This window comes from Micromesistius poutassou, assembly GCF_964030765.1.
Source record: "Micromesistius poutassou genome assembly, chromosome: 23".
NCBI classification, from domain to species: Eukaryota; Metazoa; Chordata; class Actinopteri; order Gadiformes; family Gadidae; genus Micromesistius; species Micromesistius poutassou.
Genome location: NC_140293.1, coordinates 8,891,512 through 8,908,048, shown reverse-complemented (window position 1 = coordinate 8,908,048; position 16,537 = coordinate 8,891,512). Strand labels below are relative to the sequence as shown.

The following is a 16,537-nucleotide window of genomic DNA, read 5'->3' as shown; positions in this document are numbered from 1 at the left end:
TTCCAGGCATGGTCTGCAATAATGTAATATACCGGCTTGATTTCGCACCCCAATTTACCCTCTTAGACCTTACACATATTGGGGGTTTAATTTTCATGTAAATGCAATTAGACGGCTTCACGGTTCCAGGGGTGGGACTTGGGTAGAGGGGTTGTAGCGATATTGACATGAGTAGTTCTAACTGGAGAGACGGTGAAATTCGCAAGCTGCTGACCATCATGGGAGAGAACGCGATGCAGTCACATTTAACGACGACGGGGAAAGATGGTGCGATCTACGAGAAAGACACAGTAACTTTCCTTACGAGGCTTTTGTTGGGATAAAAAACAAGCAAAATAAATGTTGGCGTTTTTGAACTTGTAAATAGTTAATAGTGTTTGTAGACTACACTCAGATGTATAGGCTACTCATTCTTGCATTCTTGCCGGCTTGGCAGTGTAAAAAAAACTTCTGTTGCCAAATCAAGAAGTTATGTACAATGTTGTTTCTAATTATGATAGGCGGACCGCTTAAATGCAATGATGTTATCATTGTTGCAATTGTATAGTCTTTGTGCTGTTCTATTTTCAATATTTTACTTTCTGATCCATTAGAAAGTACATTGAGTCTGCTTAACCGGACAGTGATGTAATGTCTCCCCTGTCCACTAGAGGGCACTAGTAATGTAATGTATCTCAGACAGGAATCCTAGCATTCTGTTATACTTCATAGTACTTCAATCTTACCCTTAACAAATGCACATTTATCTCACATTTTAAGAAACTTTTAATTTCATTTTATATTTTTTCCACTACTACATAATGAACCAACAGTTCCTCGTTACTCTGACCCTTCTGTCAGAAGGTGGCCTGGTGAAGGCCATTAGTTCTGAGGGCTCCCAGGGGCCCCCGGCCAGCGGCTTCTCTCATTATCAGCCACTTAATGAGGAACACCTACACACATGATTACCACTCAAGTCAAACAAGGCATTACCATGTAAGTGCATTACCACGTGTTGAGTCACCTTTATCTTGGTCTTTACAATTGATTTTATATACCTTGCGCTATTACCAAATAATGTATAACCTTTAACACCAGCGTGACCAACTGGCACGGACAACATTAGGAACAACTAGCACACTAGAACATTTAAGAATATTTAAAATAATGTTTCACTGACTCTCTTGCTTTTGCAGTTCTCTATCTGAAAAAAATACCTTTAAACATGTACACTCACACACACACACACACACACACACACACACACACACACACAGACTGACTTACATGCAGCCGTTTGCGTATTCACCTCACCCTGTTCAGTGGTCATTGTCAGCTCTGAGTGCTTTCGTTATCGTAACATAACTATGGTGAGGAGTCTGGAACACAGCTGGGCGGCTGAAGGATGGATATGGATACGGGTCGGGTTTACGTTACGTTACTTCAGCTGTATTTGTTGTAATCCTTTTACCTGCTGACAATTTAGTATTCAAAGCCCTGCACAAAGCCCCTAATGCACTTTGGTGAAGGAGCTGCTGGAGAACAAAACCATAACATGTAGACAGTAAGTGTTGGACATTAAGAGCAGGAACTCTGGGCCTTTCATTCTAAAGATGAAATGATGAAAGAGGATAGCCAATTTAAATGTGTCATGGAAAGCTTGGACAACACAATTGCAGCATTCGGTGCTGCCTTGACAACATGATGTCAACATCCTGTGCTGCCTTGACAACAGGATGACCACGCCCTCTGCTCACTCTGCAGGTGTCCTTGTTGGAGTGGACGATGGGGAGGCATCTGCTGCTCCCGCTGTGCGCCCTCCTGGCCGTCCTGCTCGCAGGGTCCCTCCATAAAACCCAAGCACAGGAAGGTAAGATTTACACGTGACCGTTAATCTCCACTCCGCTCCCTCCAGGTCCTCACTCTGCCAGTAATGCATTTCCCCCCAGTTTTCAGCAATGCTCACAGCTGGCCTGAGGAGCGTGGTTATCTCACTGCTGCTTAAACGCTGTGTCCAGATCTGGGTCCACAAGGGGCAGCTCTGCCTGAGCTCAGCCAACACATCACAATACACACGTTCAGCTCATTCAAATCCACAATTGGACCAGCGGTTATTATTATTAAATACGAAAAGAGACCAGCGCTGAGCATTGTGACAAGCTGGACCTATTGTGTCTCTTGACTTTGTGTTTAACTTTAGGTCTGTGGAAAACAATGAGTACCAAATCCAGTGGAATGGCTTTTCTTATAATTGAAAAGTATATTTTTATTGGTACAAAAACATTAAAATTATCTAATGGCGCGTTTCCACCGGCGGGTGCGGGTCGGTTCAGTCTGCAAAGGTGCGGCACGGTTCGCGTTTCCACTGCCAAAAGTGGGCGGGGTCCGAACTGAGCCGTTTTGAGTCGTTCTCGTCTCGCAGTACTCCTCCGTTGGGGTACTGAGACGTCTGAAAGGGCGCCAACAAGTTCGAGCTACACACGCCGTCCGTTGATTGGTCGACAGAATCGTCCCTTCCGTGCGACAGGGGGATAACAACAAACATTGTTATATACCTGGCGGGTACACCGTACCCGCCAGGTATTTCTGGACGAAAGCGGCGAAAGCTTCGTTTATTGAAGAAAATGACGTGCAAATGTTTCCCGTCCTTCTTGGACGTCCTACATGGTTGCTCTTTGTTCATTGTGCGCGCTTCTTTTTCCTTGGATTTATTAGCAGGCTACACTGTGTCGGGCTGCTATGAGGTCACGATTCTTACGTAGCTGCTGCGGCTATCGGCATCTGGTTTAAACCCCACCCACCATAAGGGTACTGTCGTCTTAAACCCCGCCCACCATAAGGGTAATGTCGTCTTAAACCCCGCCCACCATAAGGGTACTGTCGTCTTAAACCCCGCCCTACCATAGGGGTACTGTCGTCTTAAACCCCGCCCACCATAAGGGTACTGTCGTCTTAAACCCCGCCCTACCATAAGGGTACTGTCGTCTTAAACCCCGCCCACCATAAGGGTACTGTCGGCGGTGGCAACGCGAGCCGTAACTGAGCCTGGCCGAACCGCACCTTCACTACTCCACCAAGCCGCACCAAAGCGAACCACGAGGCTCAGTGGAAACGAGGCATTAATGTATTTCCTGAGAATAATGTTGCAGCATGTTGTAGTGCGAGTCAAATGAGAAGTGATGGTTTCATTCATACACTGGACTTTGTACTGGGCTCTTTATCATCTCAATGGGTATCTCCTCAAAACAACGGCTTTTCTCTCTTGAAGATTGCGCTCAAGGCCTTCCAGCCGATATATACTTTCTAGTGGATTCGTCCTGGAGTATGGGCCAGCAGAACTTTGAACATGTCAAGCACTTTCTGCTGGGGGTGATTAAAGCGCTGCATGAGGGAGCGGGGGACAGCTTCCAGTACGCCCTGGTGCAGTACAGCGGCACGCCCCGCACGCAGTTCAAGCTCAACACCTACGCCGCCGCCGAGGGCGCCATGGAGCACGTGGCGGCCATGCGCTACCGCGGCGGCGGCACCCGCACGGGCCTGGGCCTGGACTTCCTGCTCCGAGCCCACATGACCGCGGCGGCGGGCAGCCGCGCCGGCGAGGGCGTGGCCCAGCTGGTGGTGGTGCTGACGGACGGCCGCTCGCAGGACGACGTGGGCGAGCCGGCGCGGGTGCTGCACCTGGCGGGCGTGGGGGTGTTTGCGGTGGGCGTGCAGGGCGCGGCGGACTGGGAGCTGAGGGAGATGGCCAGCCGGCCCGCTGACTCTCACGTGTTGAGCGTAGACTCTTTCGGGGCCTTGAGGGACATAACGCAGGATTTGGTAGTGGGGCTCTGCGGCGCGGTGAGCCAGGCTCTGGGCGCCCCTGTGGGGCTGGAGCCCCGGGATGTGGCCGCAGGCGGGACAGGTAACGCCAGAGGGGGTCGCCACTACCATACTAACTGTCCCACGTCACCAGACAGAGGCTGCACACCAAGCCTCCGTGGGGGTCTAGGATTAACACAACCAAGGGTTTTTAACCACTATAACCCCTCCCCACCTACCAGCAAGATTAACATCACTTGTGTTTGTTTGTTTCCACCCCATTTGATATGCTCATAACACAATTCACCAGACAATTATGCATGTTTATAAACATTCAGTTGGAGCAACAGTTAGGTTGTGTAGCCATGTTAAAACACAGTAATGCTTGAGCATGGAACAGTCTTAGCTGTGTACATAATTGCTAAGCGCTTTCTGCATACACACACACACACACACACACACACACACACACACACACACACACACACACACACACACACACACACACACACACACACACACACACACACATGCAGACACGCACACATACACACTAAAATATATATTTGAGCAAATCCATAAGAGAACACAAAAGGAAGTGAAAAAAGGAAGTAATAATAATCTTATTACAAAAGTTACTGAGCATTTAACAATGGCTAACCTTCCACCACTGCTTGTGTGTCGTGTGTTTTTGTGTTCGTCTTTTTCATTGTCAACGTGTCAATCACTATAAAACATGTGATCTAGTCTGCACTTGAAACAGTGATGAACTTGTATGGATCCATCCTTGATTTGCAACAAGTTATCCTTTTACATTGTTATACAGTAATGTATTCATACATTGTTTAAAGGTTAGGGCCATCCCTTTAGGGCACAATGTTATTGAGTAACAAGTGAACAAATAAAAGTTACCTTTAATAAAATAAGTGAAACATGGGAACTCTGAAGCAACAAGGATGGACCACAGGGTCATGACTGGTCACTTATCTGGGGTCTGTAACATGAGTCTGCATGGTGTGGCTGAACACAGTGGAGTAAATATTTAGCACCTGTCTTACAGGCTTTATAGACAAATCGTTAGGATTATTCTAATGAAATATAACAGGCATTATTTTTCTATTATAATATAAATATATAGAAAATATAACAATCCATTAAGGATAGTGCAAAGTCCTCTAATCCTAAATAAGGATTAGTACTTTCAAACATAATCAATTATTATTTTCATAGTACACATATCTGTTAAGTATACAGATATTATTATTATTATTATTATTATTATAAAAATACAGAAAATAATTCAAGGATAAGAATACAAAAAAACAATAATATATCCCTAGCTCCTTGGTTCAGCCTACATGTAGTATGATTTGTTTTGCAATGTTTGTGTTTGTGTACAATTGAATGTTACTTGACACGTGCAATAATGTGCTAGCATGCAGTTTTTTGTCCCTCACTGTTTTAACACATTCACTTTGTTGCACTTTGTTCTGTTTTGTCTCTCTCTCTCTCTTTCTCCCACTCCTTAAAGCACAAGAGTCAGCCGACCTTGTGCTGTTAATTGACGGATCAGAGAACGTTGGAGCAGCAAACTTCCCCCGTGTGCGTGATTTGGCTTTGAGAATCATTGAGGGCCTTGATGTGGGCAGGGACACTATTCGGGTCGCTGTGGCCCTGTACAGTACCGACCCAGAGGTTCAGTTCTATCTCAATAGTTATGACAGCAAGGCGGCGGTCCAGGATGCGGTGAAGGCCCTCTCCTTCACGGGGGGCGAAGAAGCCAACCTGGGGGCGGCCTTGGAGACGGTGTCCGAGAGCCTCTTGAGCCAGACATCCGGGGGCAGGGCGGAAGAGGGCGTGCCCCAGGCTGTGGTGGTCATCAGCGCCGGGCCGTCCACGGATGACACTAGCGTTGGCGACAGGGCCCTTAAGAAGGCCAACGTTATCACGTTCGGCCTTGCCATCGGTGGCACCACTGTCACTGAGCTCGAGTCAGTAGCCTCTGACAAAAGCTTTGTGCTAGAAGCCCCTGATTTCCGAACGGCGGCAAGCATGGGTGACCAGCTGCGGCCGTACATTGTGGGGGTCGCCCAGCGTACCATTGTGGTTCAGAATGAGTTCACTGAAGGTATGTTTCTTCACTGCATGGAGGGTGGGGCAGCGAGTGTTGGTGATGCTGAATCAAAGCAGATAGCTTTTAAGAGGTTTTTAAGAAGTATTGTACCATATTCTTGGGCAAGGTAAGAATTTCCTGTGAATATTCACCTAAAGAAATGTATATGCCTTGAAATGATCAAACCTACTTAAAGAGCCAGTGAGCCCACTGCTTCAGATTGAATTTGAACACTATGTGATTTAAAACAATATGTTTTAGGAATCATCGGGGGCGTGTTATCCCCATGGTTACAGCCCAGGCCAACTTCATGATACTTTTTTAGCGTCATTGTGTATCTGTAACTGCGTTATAATGAGCGATGTTGTATATGAAATCCGCCACATGGTATGGTTATACTTTAGGTGTCCGCGAAGCCTTACCCTCGGACGCGGGTATTAAATAAAACGCAGCTCAGACGGAGCTTCACCATCCACACACACTGTAGCGTTATACAAAGTCTATAAAGACCAACACCACAGTCACACAGACTGCCCAGACAGAGCTCCACACGTTCACACAGACCTCGCCAAAAAACGTATGATTTTTACCCCCATTTCCTCTAAATTGGGGACTTAATATTAGTCACTGACAAAATGGCATACATTACTGTGTTTATGATAAAAAAATAATAAAATAATGGTTTTGGATTCAATGGCTCTTTAAAGACTTTGAGTACTTATGAATGGCTGACAACACAAAATGATAAGCATTGGATATCATAAGCATTTATTGATTTGAAGTCCTTTGCTTTGGTCTCTTTCAGCCATGGCAGTAGGCAGAAGGGACATCGTTTTCCTCCTGGACAGCACGATGGGCGCCACCATCATCAACTCCATGCGCGAGTTCATCAAGCGCTTCGTTGACACGCTCCCCATCGGACCCGACGACGTGCAGATCGGTGTGGCCCAGTTCAGCAACGTTGGCCGGCTTGAGATGAATCTCAACAGCTATGGAACCCGTGACGAGCTCTCTGCGGCGCTGGGCAGAATCAAACCCAGACCCGGCCAGACGGTGAACATCGGAGCCGCCCTGGACTTTGTGAGGACCAACATGTTTCAAGCTGACAAGGGCAGTCGCATTCGGCAGGGAGTTCCACAGCTTCTGCTGGTCATGACTTCCAAGAGGTCCAGCGACAGTGTGGATGGCCCTTCCCGGGCCCTTCAGCAGATGGGGGTTCTGACCTTGGCTGCGGGATCCAAGGCTGCCGATGAGGATGAACTGAAGCGGGTTGCTTTCGATGACTCTCTGGTCTTCATGATGAAAGACTTCCGTTTTCTTGTCCGCAACCCCAAGTCGATCATCTCTCCACTGTCCACTCTCAGTGGGGTTGTGGTGACAGAAGGACCTGGTAATGGTTACAAGTTATACTTTAACACGTATTTAAAGCATTTACATGTTACAAATAGATTGTTAATTAGCTTTATTTTATAAAACAAATGCTTGATAAATACATTCCTCAAGTGGCTTCTATTGCGCTTCTGCATTTTGCAATTGATTGGTTTTACCACCTGTTCATTGAATGGATTCTTGGCTGGAAACATCTTTAATATCAAAAAGGTGGTAATGTGTTTTTCCCCTCTGCTGTTCCTCAGAATTGGAGATAACCACTGTCCAGACATCTAAAGTAATTAGAGACATTGTCTTCCTTGTGGATGGCTCCAGCTACGTTGGGAACCAAAACCTCCCCTACGTGCGTCAGTTCATCACTGACGTGGTCAACAGGCTGGATGTGCGCCCGGACCGAGTCCAGATTGGCCTCATGCAGTTCTCTGAACGTCCCAAAATTGAATTCTACCTGAACACTCACCAAAACAAGCAGGACGTTTTGGACAGAATCTCCCAAATGAGGGTGACCGGGGGAACAGTATTGAACACAGGAGCCGCCATGAATTATGCTCTATCCAACATGTTCCAATCATCCACTGGCTCCAGGAGGAGACAGAATGTCCCTCAGGCATTGGTTCTGATCACAGGTGGCCCTGCCCAGGATGAGGTTAAAAAGGTTGCAGATAGGATGGCTCTGGCTGGAGTCTTGACCTATACAGTCAGTACTGGACAGGCAGATCCAACGTTACTCCGATCAGTGGCCTTTGTTCCAGAATTGGCCTTCCATACAGAAAACTTTCCCGACATGGCACATCTCGTTGAACAAATCTATCAGCCATTGATAACGGTAGTCGGTGACACTGATGTGACTGAAATCACTGAAATCACTGAAATCCCAATAAGTGGTGAGCTCTCTTTTTCTTGGCGTAAAAAACTTAAAATTTTAAGATATTCAAATGTTAATGTTTTTAATGTTATTCAAATAACTATAATTCAAATAACATTGTATTTGCTGTGGTTATCATATTATAGTAGGACAATTATTTGGGCAGTGATCAAATATGTGTAAATTGTTTAAGAAAAGTGTAGAAAAAAGTGTTAATCCTTTCTTATTCTTTTTTTCTATCTTTGATCTAGTTCTTACAGGGGCTGAGAGGGATGTAGCTTTCCTCATTGATGGCTCAGACAATGTTCGAGCAGACTTCCCCTACATCAAGGATTTTATCCTTAAAGTCATCCAGCCACTTGATATCGCAAGTGATAGAGTGCGTATTTCAGTGGTCCAGCATAGTGAGACGCCAACATCTGTTTTCTACCTAAACACCTACCAAACCAAAGACGAGGTGATAAGAGCTGTTACTAACATGAGACTCGCTGGTGGGCGTAGTCTGAACACAGGATCTGCCCTAAAATTCATGAAGGAGACCATCTTGTCTGAAAGTAATGGCAGCAGGGCCCCACAAAATGTCCCACAATTTCTGATTGTCTTGACCGGAGGTAGATCCAGGGATAATGTTAAAGATTCCGCCGTTGCACTCAAGACCGGGGGAGTGGTGCCATTCGGGGTGGGTGTCAAGGATGCAGACATAAGGCAGATCCAGGAGATCTCACACAACCCATCCTTTGCTTTCAAAGTGAAAGAATTCAGTGAACTGGACACAGTCCAACAAAAGCTCAACACCTACGTGAGCCTTCCCAAAGAGCAGCTTCAATATGTCCTTGAGCAAGGTGAGCAAAGCGTTTCACTAGTCTTTCACAATTTTCTTTTCAAATGTGATATGAAATGTGATGATATTGGTGCTCTTAAAACTGTACCTTAAAATGACTTTCATGTGTTGTGTCTTAGCACATGGGGATGCTGAAAAAATTGATATAGTGTTCCTACTGGATGGCACTGATGGTACAAAGGTTGGATTTCCAGAAGTACAGCATTTTGTAAAGAGTATAGTGGAGAGGCTCACTGTGGATGAGGACAAAGTAAGGGTATCTGTTGTGCAGTACGCCAATAGACCTGAAGTCAATTTCTATCTGAGTTCTCACAGAACTAAAGATGATGTCATGAATGCCATAGATCATTTAACCCACAAGGGTGGAAAGATCCTGAATACTGGGGCAGCTCTCCAGTTTGTCAGGCACAATATCTTCACAGCCTCCACAGGAAGTAGAACGCTCGAGGGCGTTCCCCAGGTACTGGTTCTTCTAACAAGTGACCAGTCCAGGGATTATGTCAATGCTCCAGCTGTGGCTCTTAAAGATCGGAAAATCATAGTGCTTGGTATTGGAGTGGGGGACGCCAATCTCCCTGAGTTGGAAAAAATTACTTTCCAGCCAGATTTTGCATTCAAAGTGAATGACTTCTCTGAGTTGCCATTACTAAAACCACAGCTTGTTGGTAAATTAAATGTGTCAAAAGTCGCAATGGAATATCCAGGAATCCCAAGCTTAATAGGTAAGAATTTTAACATCGCCTATTCATATGTAAAGAATGCTTTAACAGGTCTTCAATATTCGGTCGAGAATATTGTTGTATGAACTTTTCATGCATCCTTTCAACTTTCCAAAGTGTCCTTTTTTGAGCAAGATGTTTTGCCACTTTTTCCAGACTTTGCATTTGTTATTTCCAGCTACTACTTTAAAGCAGAATGTCAAATCATTGACTTCATTTGTCTACACTTCTCATCATACTTGTCCTTCATGCTGCTAAAACAGCCTGCATTTTCTTCTTCTACAACTTTGGATTCTCTGCAGTTTTTCTTTGTAGTTTGTATTCATATATACAGACATTATCAAATCTTAAACACCAGGTCCTTGTATTCCGTGTGTTTCTAGTTGATACAGCAGGGGGGAAAAGGGACATAGTGTTCCTCCTTGACAGTTCTGAAGACTCCAGAAATGGATTGCCGGCCATTCGACAGTTCATCAGAAGAATGGTAGAAGGACTAGACTTTGATGGGGAAAACATTCGTGTTGCGGTTGTTCAGTATAGTGGTGACACCAGAGTATATTTTAATTTGCTAACACATAAATCCAAAAGAGCTATAATTCACGCTGTAAGAAGTCTTCGTCATAAAGGGGGTGTACCTCGCAACACTGGTACAGCAATTCAGTTTGTTCAGGATAACGTTTTCACCGCTTCTTCTGGAAGTAGACGTTTCGAGGGGGTCCCTCAGATTCTGTTTTTACTTACTGGAGGCCAGTCCAATGATAATGTCGCAGTCGCTGCAAACAGTCTGAAGCACCTTGGCGTTCTCTCTTTTGCAATCGGAATGAAAAACACAACAGTTGAAGACCTTCAGGAAATTGCGTACTCCTCCAAATTTATTTTTAACTTACCAGTCTTTGGTGAACTCTTGTCTATTCAGCCGGAAATCCTTGCTTTTGTCCAGTCAAAAATGGGAATCGAACCGCCTACTATTGTAGGTAAGAAGTATCATTGATTCAATGCTGGGAATCAATGTGATCTTGCGTGATCTTGGTAGCTGTATATGTAGATAGTATTCTCCTTATCATTTCCAATGAAACCATCATCTTTTGAGGATATTGAGAATACTATAGTTTTGTTTCAGACAAACAGTCTCACTTGATGCCTGCTTGACCTCATGGAGTTTGTTTCCATTCATAGGATCTCTTTCTTGAGCCAATGATAATCTGATCATTGACCTGACCTTTTACTCCAGATTTTTCTGTTTCATCTAATTACTATATATCTTTCCTTTTCATTCAAAGACAGTGAATGCACTTCCTTAACACCGTTTATATGTGGTAGTGTACATGGATTTCTTCTTAGCCAGATAACCTTAAATGGTTTGTAATTTAAGACTACATTTCCAATATTTGCATGAATTGTTTGCTAGACTTTGTAGATGTTTGATGTGCATGACATTTTTAGCACTTCAATGAAAAATATATTTATTGTTGTGGTTTAAATAACAATAATATATCCCAAGTTTGTCATTTGTTTTAAAAATGTACTTCCCATCTCTCCTAGTTGAATTAAATGCAACCCAAAAGGACATAGTGTTCCTATTGGACGGGTCAGATGACACAAGACAAGACTTCACTGAAATGCTCAGCTTTGTCCAAAAAGTTATAGAGGCATTGAATGTTAAAGAAAACAAAGACCATGTTTCTGTGGTCCAATACAGCAGCGATCCACAGACTCATTTTAACCTTGGCACATATAAAGGAGAACAGGATGTTCTTGCAGCCATCCGGCATATCCAACATAAAGGAGGCATGCCCCTGAATACTGGGGCAGCCCTTGACTATGTGAGGAGAAATGTCTTCACTGAGTCCTCTGGAAGTCGACGCCATGAAGGTGTCCCCCAGATTCTGATTGTTTTGAGTGGGGGAATATCTCGAGATGAGGTTGCAAGTGCTGCCACAGCCTTGAAACTGGAACAGGTCATTGTGTTCAGCGTAGGCTCAAGGAATTCAGATTTACTAGAGCTCCAAATGATGGCACATAGCCCTTCCTATGCTTTAACTGTGCCTCGGTTCAACAACCTGGTGAGCATCCATCAACAACTTATGTCATTTGTGAAAAGAGTGCCTCGTCAACCAAAATCTATACCAAAGACTGCACTAGGTAAGGGGGCTTTTATTTTGCCTTTTACCATATTTTCCACCCAATGTGTTCATTTTATGGTGTGTTGCAAGTGAAGACATAATGTGCAACCTAATTAAGCACATTTTCCTTCCATGAAATAGCATTCACAGATAAACGGGAATCCGTCCAACGGGATTTTGTGTTTTTACTGGATGGCTCGGATGACGTTCAGAATGCATTTGAAGCAATGCGTGGCTTTGTTCAGAGAATTGTGGCAAAATTTGACATAGATGAAAACAGAGATCGCGTGGCATTGGTTCAGTACAGCGACCACTCAGCTGTCGAATTCTATCTGAACACTCATAAATCACAACAGGAGGCTGCCAATGCCATACAAGCTCTGGTGCATAAAGGAGGAAGTCCACTCAACACAGGAGCAGCTCTCCAGTATGTGAGAGACAATGTCTTCACGGTTTCCTCTGGGAGCAGGCACCAACAGGGCATCCCTCAGATATTGATTTTGTTGACTGGAGGGCAGTCCAGTGATGATGTTAGAAATGCGGTCGCAAACCTGGAAGAAATGGATGTGACATTGTATGCTTTGGGAATAATGCATGCTGATGCTACTGAGCTTTTGAGTATTTCACATGAACCCAGTCATGTGTATTTTGCAGCTGATTTAACTGACCTTGCATACATGGATGCACGTTTATTTTCTACCATTAAGGTGACTAAAGTAACAGCTAATGTGCCAGCTCTATATGGTAAGTCCAATCACATCTTGCACTTGATTTATTGATACAACACAGCTCTGAATACTGCTCTTAATATTAATGTTTTTTGATAACCTTTGCTACAACAGATAACAGCAAGAGAGACATTGTATTTTTAGTTGATGGCTCTGATGATTCACGGGGAAAATTTCAAGATATCAAAGCCTTTGTGCAGGGAATTGTGGTGACCTTGAATTTGGAGAAAAACCAAGACCGTGTGGCTGTGGTCCAGTACAGTGACACAGCAGAAACAAATTTCCATTTGAACACACATTCAACGAAAAGTGAGATCATCACAGCAATAGCAAGCTTAAGTCACAAAGGAGGTTATCCACACAACCTGGGAGCAGCTCTCCAACATGTGGAGCACAACATCTTTACTCCAGGCTATGGAAGCAGACGTACTGAGGGAGTTTCACAAATAGTAATACTACTAAGTGGTGGGAGATCTGGAGATGACATTAGAGCCCCCCTCAAACACCTCAAAGAAACGGGTGTTATTTTAATTGGGGTTGGAACAACTGACGCAGATACACTGGAACTACAGACAATGTCTCACAAACCTAACTATGCCCTCAAAATCAATGATTATGGCGAGCTTTCGACCATCCAACGTGATGTTTTATCATTGGTTGGTGAGGTTTCTGTTAAAACAGAGCACACTGACCCCATAAAGAGTTTTGGTAAGGTAGTATTTCTCTTGCGTCCCCTGCCAAAACATTAATGTGTCAATCCTTAATAATACCACAATAATCTATTCACTATTGATTGCTCATATAATTATGTCTTCTTCACATTTCTAATCTTGACAAAGTTTACTACTACACCATATACACTGTATATAATTATCCTAGACTCACTTCTTTCTTTTTGGTGTCTTTGTTTGCAGATTCTGATTCAGAGAAAACTGATGTAGTGTTTCTTATTGACGGCTCATCTGACGCTAGAAAGGGCTTTGAGGGAATTCGTAGCTTGATGGAAAGAATTGTTGAAAACATGAAAGTGGAAGCAAATCATGACCGCGTGGCTTTGGTTCAATATAGCCGTGATGCCACAACCAATTTCTATTTGAATTCCTACTCCATCAAAAATGATGTGCTGAATTCCATAAGAACTATCAGGCACAAGTTGGGAAGGCCTCTCAACACTGGCAAGGCCCTGGAGTTTGTCCGAGATAATGTTTTTTCTGCTTCAGTTGGGGGCAGACGTGCTGAGAGTGTCCCTCAATATTTGTTTGTGTTTACTGGTGGAAGATCAGGGGATGATGTCAGAGGGCCGGCACAGTCACTCCGAGACAGTGGAATTAAGACCATTAGTGTTGGAACAACAAATGCTGATACATTGGAACTGCAAACCATCTCTTTCAACCCATCGCATTCTTTCTCTGTCATGGATTTTAACAATCTATCTCACGATACCTTATACTCACTTGCGAAAGATATAATGAGTGGTGCCCAGGTAACAACAGAAATCCAAACTCTTACGGGTAAGAAGCAGATATCAACACTCAAAACACATATTAATACAATTTCGAGCAAACTCTTTCAAGCATGGATTTACAAAATAGATAATTGTCAGATAGAACATTATGCTTACTTTGAACCTCTTATATCATATTTAATTGTGGTTTTCTTTATCTATTGCAGACACTTATGATGTTGGTAATGTAGAACAACTAAATGCTGATATTGTATTTCTCATGGATGGATCTGATGATATGCAACAAAGTGCCAGGGGAATTAAATCTTTTCTCAAGGAATTTGTTGAACAAATAGATATTGGGCCAAACAAGGCACAGATTGCTATTATTCAATACAGTGAAGAACCGACTCCAGCCTTTTATCTGAATACATACTCATTGAAAAGGGACATCTTGAAGTATATAATCGATTTGAAGTTAAAAGGAGGCAAGCATGTGAATACAGGAAAAGCCCTTGATTATGTGGCAAGGAATGTCTTTACATCATCTGCTGGAGGCAGAGCTCTGACAGGAGTTCCTCAGATACTGATTATCTTAAGTGGCAGAAAGTCACAAGATGATGTCCAGGTTCCGTTGGAAAGTTTGAAAAATGCTGGAGTGGTACTTTTCAGTGTTGGAGTGGGAAATGCAGATTGGTTGGAGATGCAGAGTCTAGCACACAATCCCAGAGATGCATATCTAATCAAAGAGACTTCAGATTTTTCTGTTGTACGGCAAAAGTTGTTATCTCAAGTTGCTTCTCACAAAGCTTCAATCATCCCAGGTATAGGTGAGTGAAATAAAATACATTGTTGTTTTACTTTTTTGTCTGGGCATTTATGTAATTTGAATGTCAAATGTGAGAAAATAAAATTAATTGTGGTATCTTAGTTTCAGGTCCAAGTGTAAAAAGGGATATCGTTTTCCTTCTTGATGGGTCTGACGACAATAAGGATAGATTTACAGCTATGCGTGACTTTGTTGCCGAATTGGTGGGAGGCCTTGACCTGGACCAGGGGAAGGATCAAGTTGCTGTTGTACAATATAGTAACACTGCAGAAGTTAACTTCAACCTGAATACTTACCAAAATAGAGACGAAGTCATGACATACATAACAAACCTTAAGCAAAAAGGCGGAGCGACGCAGTACATTGGAACTGCTCTACAGTTTGTAAGAAACAATATATTTGTTACAAAAGCTGGAAGCCGACAACATGAGGGAGCAAAACAGATACTTGTCCTTATTTCTGGTGGTAGATCAAGAGATTCTCCTCGAGGACCAGCAAGCGCTCTTAAGACTGCTGGTGTAATTACATTTGCTATTGGATCAAGGATGACAAATGTGGTTGAAATGCGGGGAATTTCTTCAGATCCAAACAATGCTTTCTTAGTCTCTGACTTTGCAAATCTTGACAGCATTAAACACACATTGGTGTCTCACATAAGGAGAATCAGTAGTCAAAAGGAATCTGCATCTGGTAAGATACTAACATTTTGCATGATTTACTATATTCAACAGATTCTATTCATATGATAACATTTTCTAGAAAGGATATTGAATTCCTTCTGGATTAATTTATTTAAAACGAAATTAATATTTTACAAACTTTGATGGATAACAGGAAATTATACATTAGATTTGATTAGCTCCTGTTTGTGCTTTTCTAATGGGGTTAGTGCACATACAGCCCCCTAATCAATGTTTATTGTTCATGTTTTCAAGTTGAGGGCAGCCTGCCCAAAAGGGATGTTGTGTTCTTGCTGGATGGATCTGATGGCACGCGGTCTGGATTCCCAGCAATGCGTGACTTTGTGCAGAAAGTTGTGGATACGCTCAATGTGGATGACGACAGAGATCGAGTCTCAGTTGTTCAGTACAGCAGAGATCCAGCTGTCCAATTCTATCTGAACACGTACAAAACACAGGGCAACGTCGTTGCTAATGTCAGGGGCTTGAGGCACAAGGGCGGCAGGCCACTTAACACTGGAGCAGCGCTCCATTACTTGAGGGATAATGTCTTCACTGCCTCGGCTGGAAGTAGGCGTCTGGAAGGAGTTCCACAGATGCTCATAGTCCTCAGCGGTGGAAGGTCCTTTGACAGTGTTGATGCAGCAGCCACCGCTCTGAAGGAGCTGGGGGTCTATACCCTTGCCATTGGAACCAGAGGCTCTGATACCAGAGAATTGCAGAAGATATCCCATGGTCCCGAACAGGCTCTGTCTGTGTCTGAATTTACTGACCTTCCAAGTGTGCAACAGCAACTGCAGTCCTCAATGGAATCAGTGGTCATTGGTGTAACTCCAGAATCTCCCACAGTTTTAGGTATGTTCCCAAGTGTGGCAATGTGTACTTGTGTCAGTTTAAATTATGTATTTTATGGATAACCTGAAGCTATCTGATTCATGTCAGCCATGTGTGCTCAAAGGGAAAAGGTGGCATGCTTAATGACTCTTAATAGTAGCCAAACGTAGGCATTTGCAGTCGTGCACAATC

The 16,537-nt window shown here is 43.6% G+C and overlaps 2 protein-coding genes across 4 annotated transcripts in view; both read left to right on the top strand.

Moving 5' to 3' along the window:
- LOC311368579 (collagen alpha-3(VI) chain-like) overlaps window positions 1–16,537 on the top strand; it is a 79,917-nt gene that overhangs the window by 4,271 nt on the left and 59,109 nt on the right. For 2 of the 3 annotated variants that reach the window (XM_084487376.1, XM_084487375.1), the window contains exons 2-5: window positions 1,744–1,849; window positions 6,699–7,283; window positions 7,528–8,166; window positions 8,399–8,989. In XM_084487376.1, coding sequence (XP_084343502.1) covers window positions 1,765–1,849; window positions 6,699–7,283; window positions 7,528–8,166; window positions 8,399–8,989 — 1,900 coding nt within the window. In that variant the 5' untranslated portion in view covers window positions 1,744–1,764. Of the gene's footprint in view, window positions 1–1,743; window positions 1,850–3,247; window positions 3,884–5,311; window positions 5,909–6,698; window positions 7,284–7,527; window positions 8,167–8,398; window positions 8,990–16,537 lie in introns of all 3 variants that reach the window. The other variant, XM_084487377.1, reaches the window with a different exon arrangement.
- LOC311368630 (collagen alpha-3(VI) chain-like) lies at window positions 9,680–12,823 on the top strand (the record flags this gene model as incomplete). Its single annotated transcript, XM_084487435.1, has 4 exons — window positions 9,680–9,710; window positions 10,091–10,681; window positions 11,250–11,849; window positions 12,816–12,823. The coding sequence occupies 4 exons, from the start codon at window positions 9,680–9,682 to the stop codon at window positions 12,821–12,823; spliced, it is 1,230 nt and encodes a 409-aa protein (XP_084343561.1).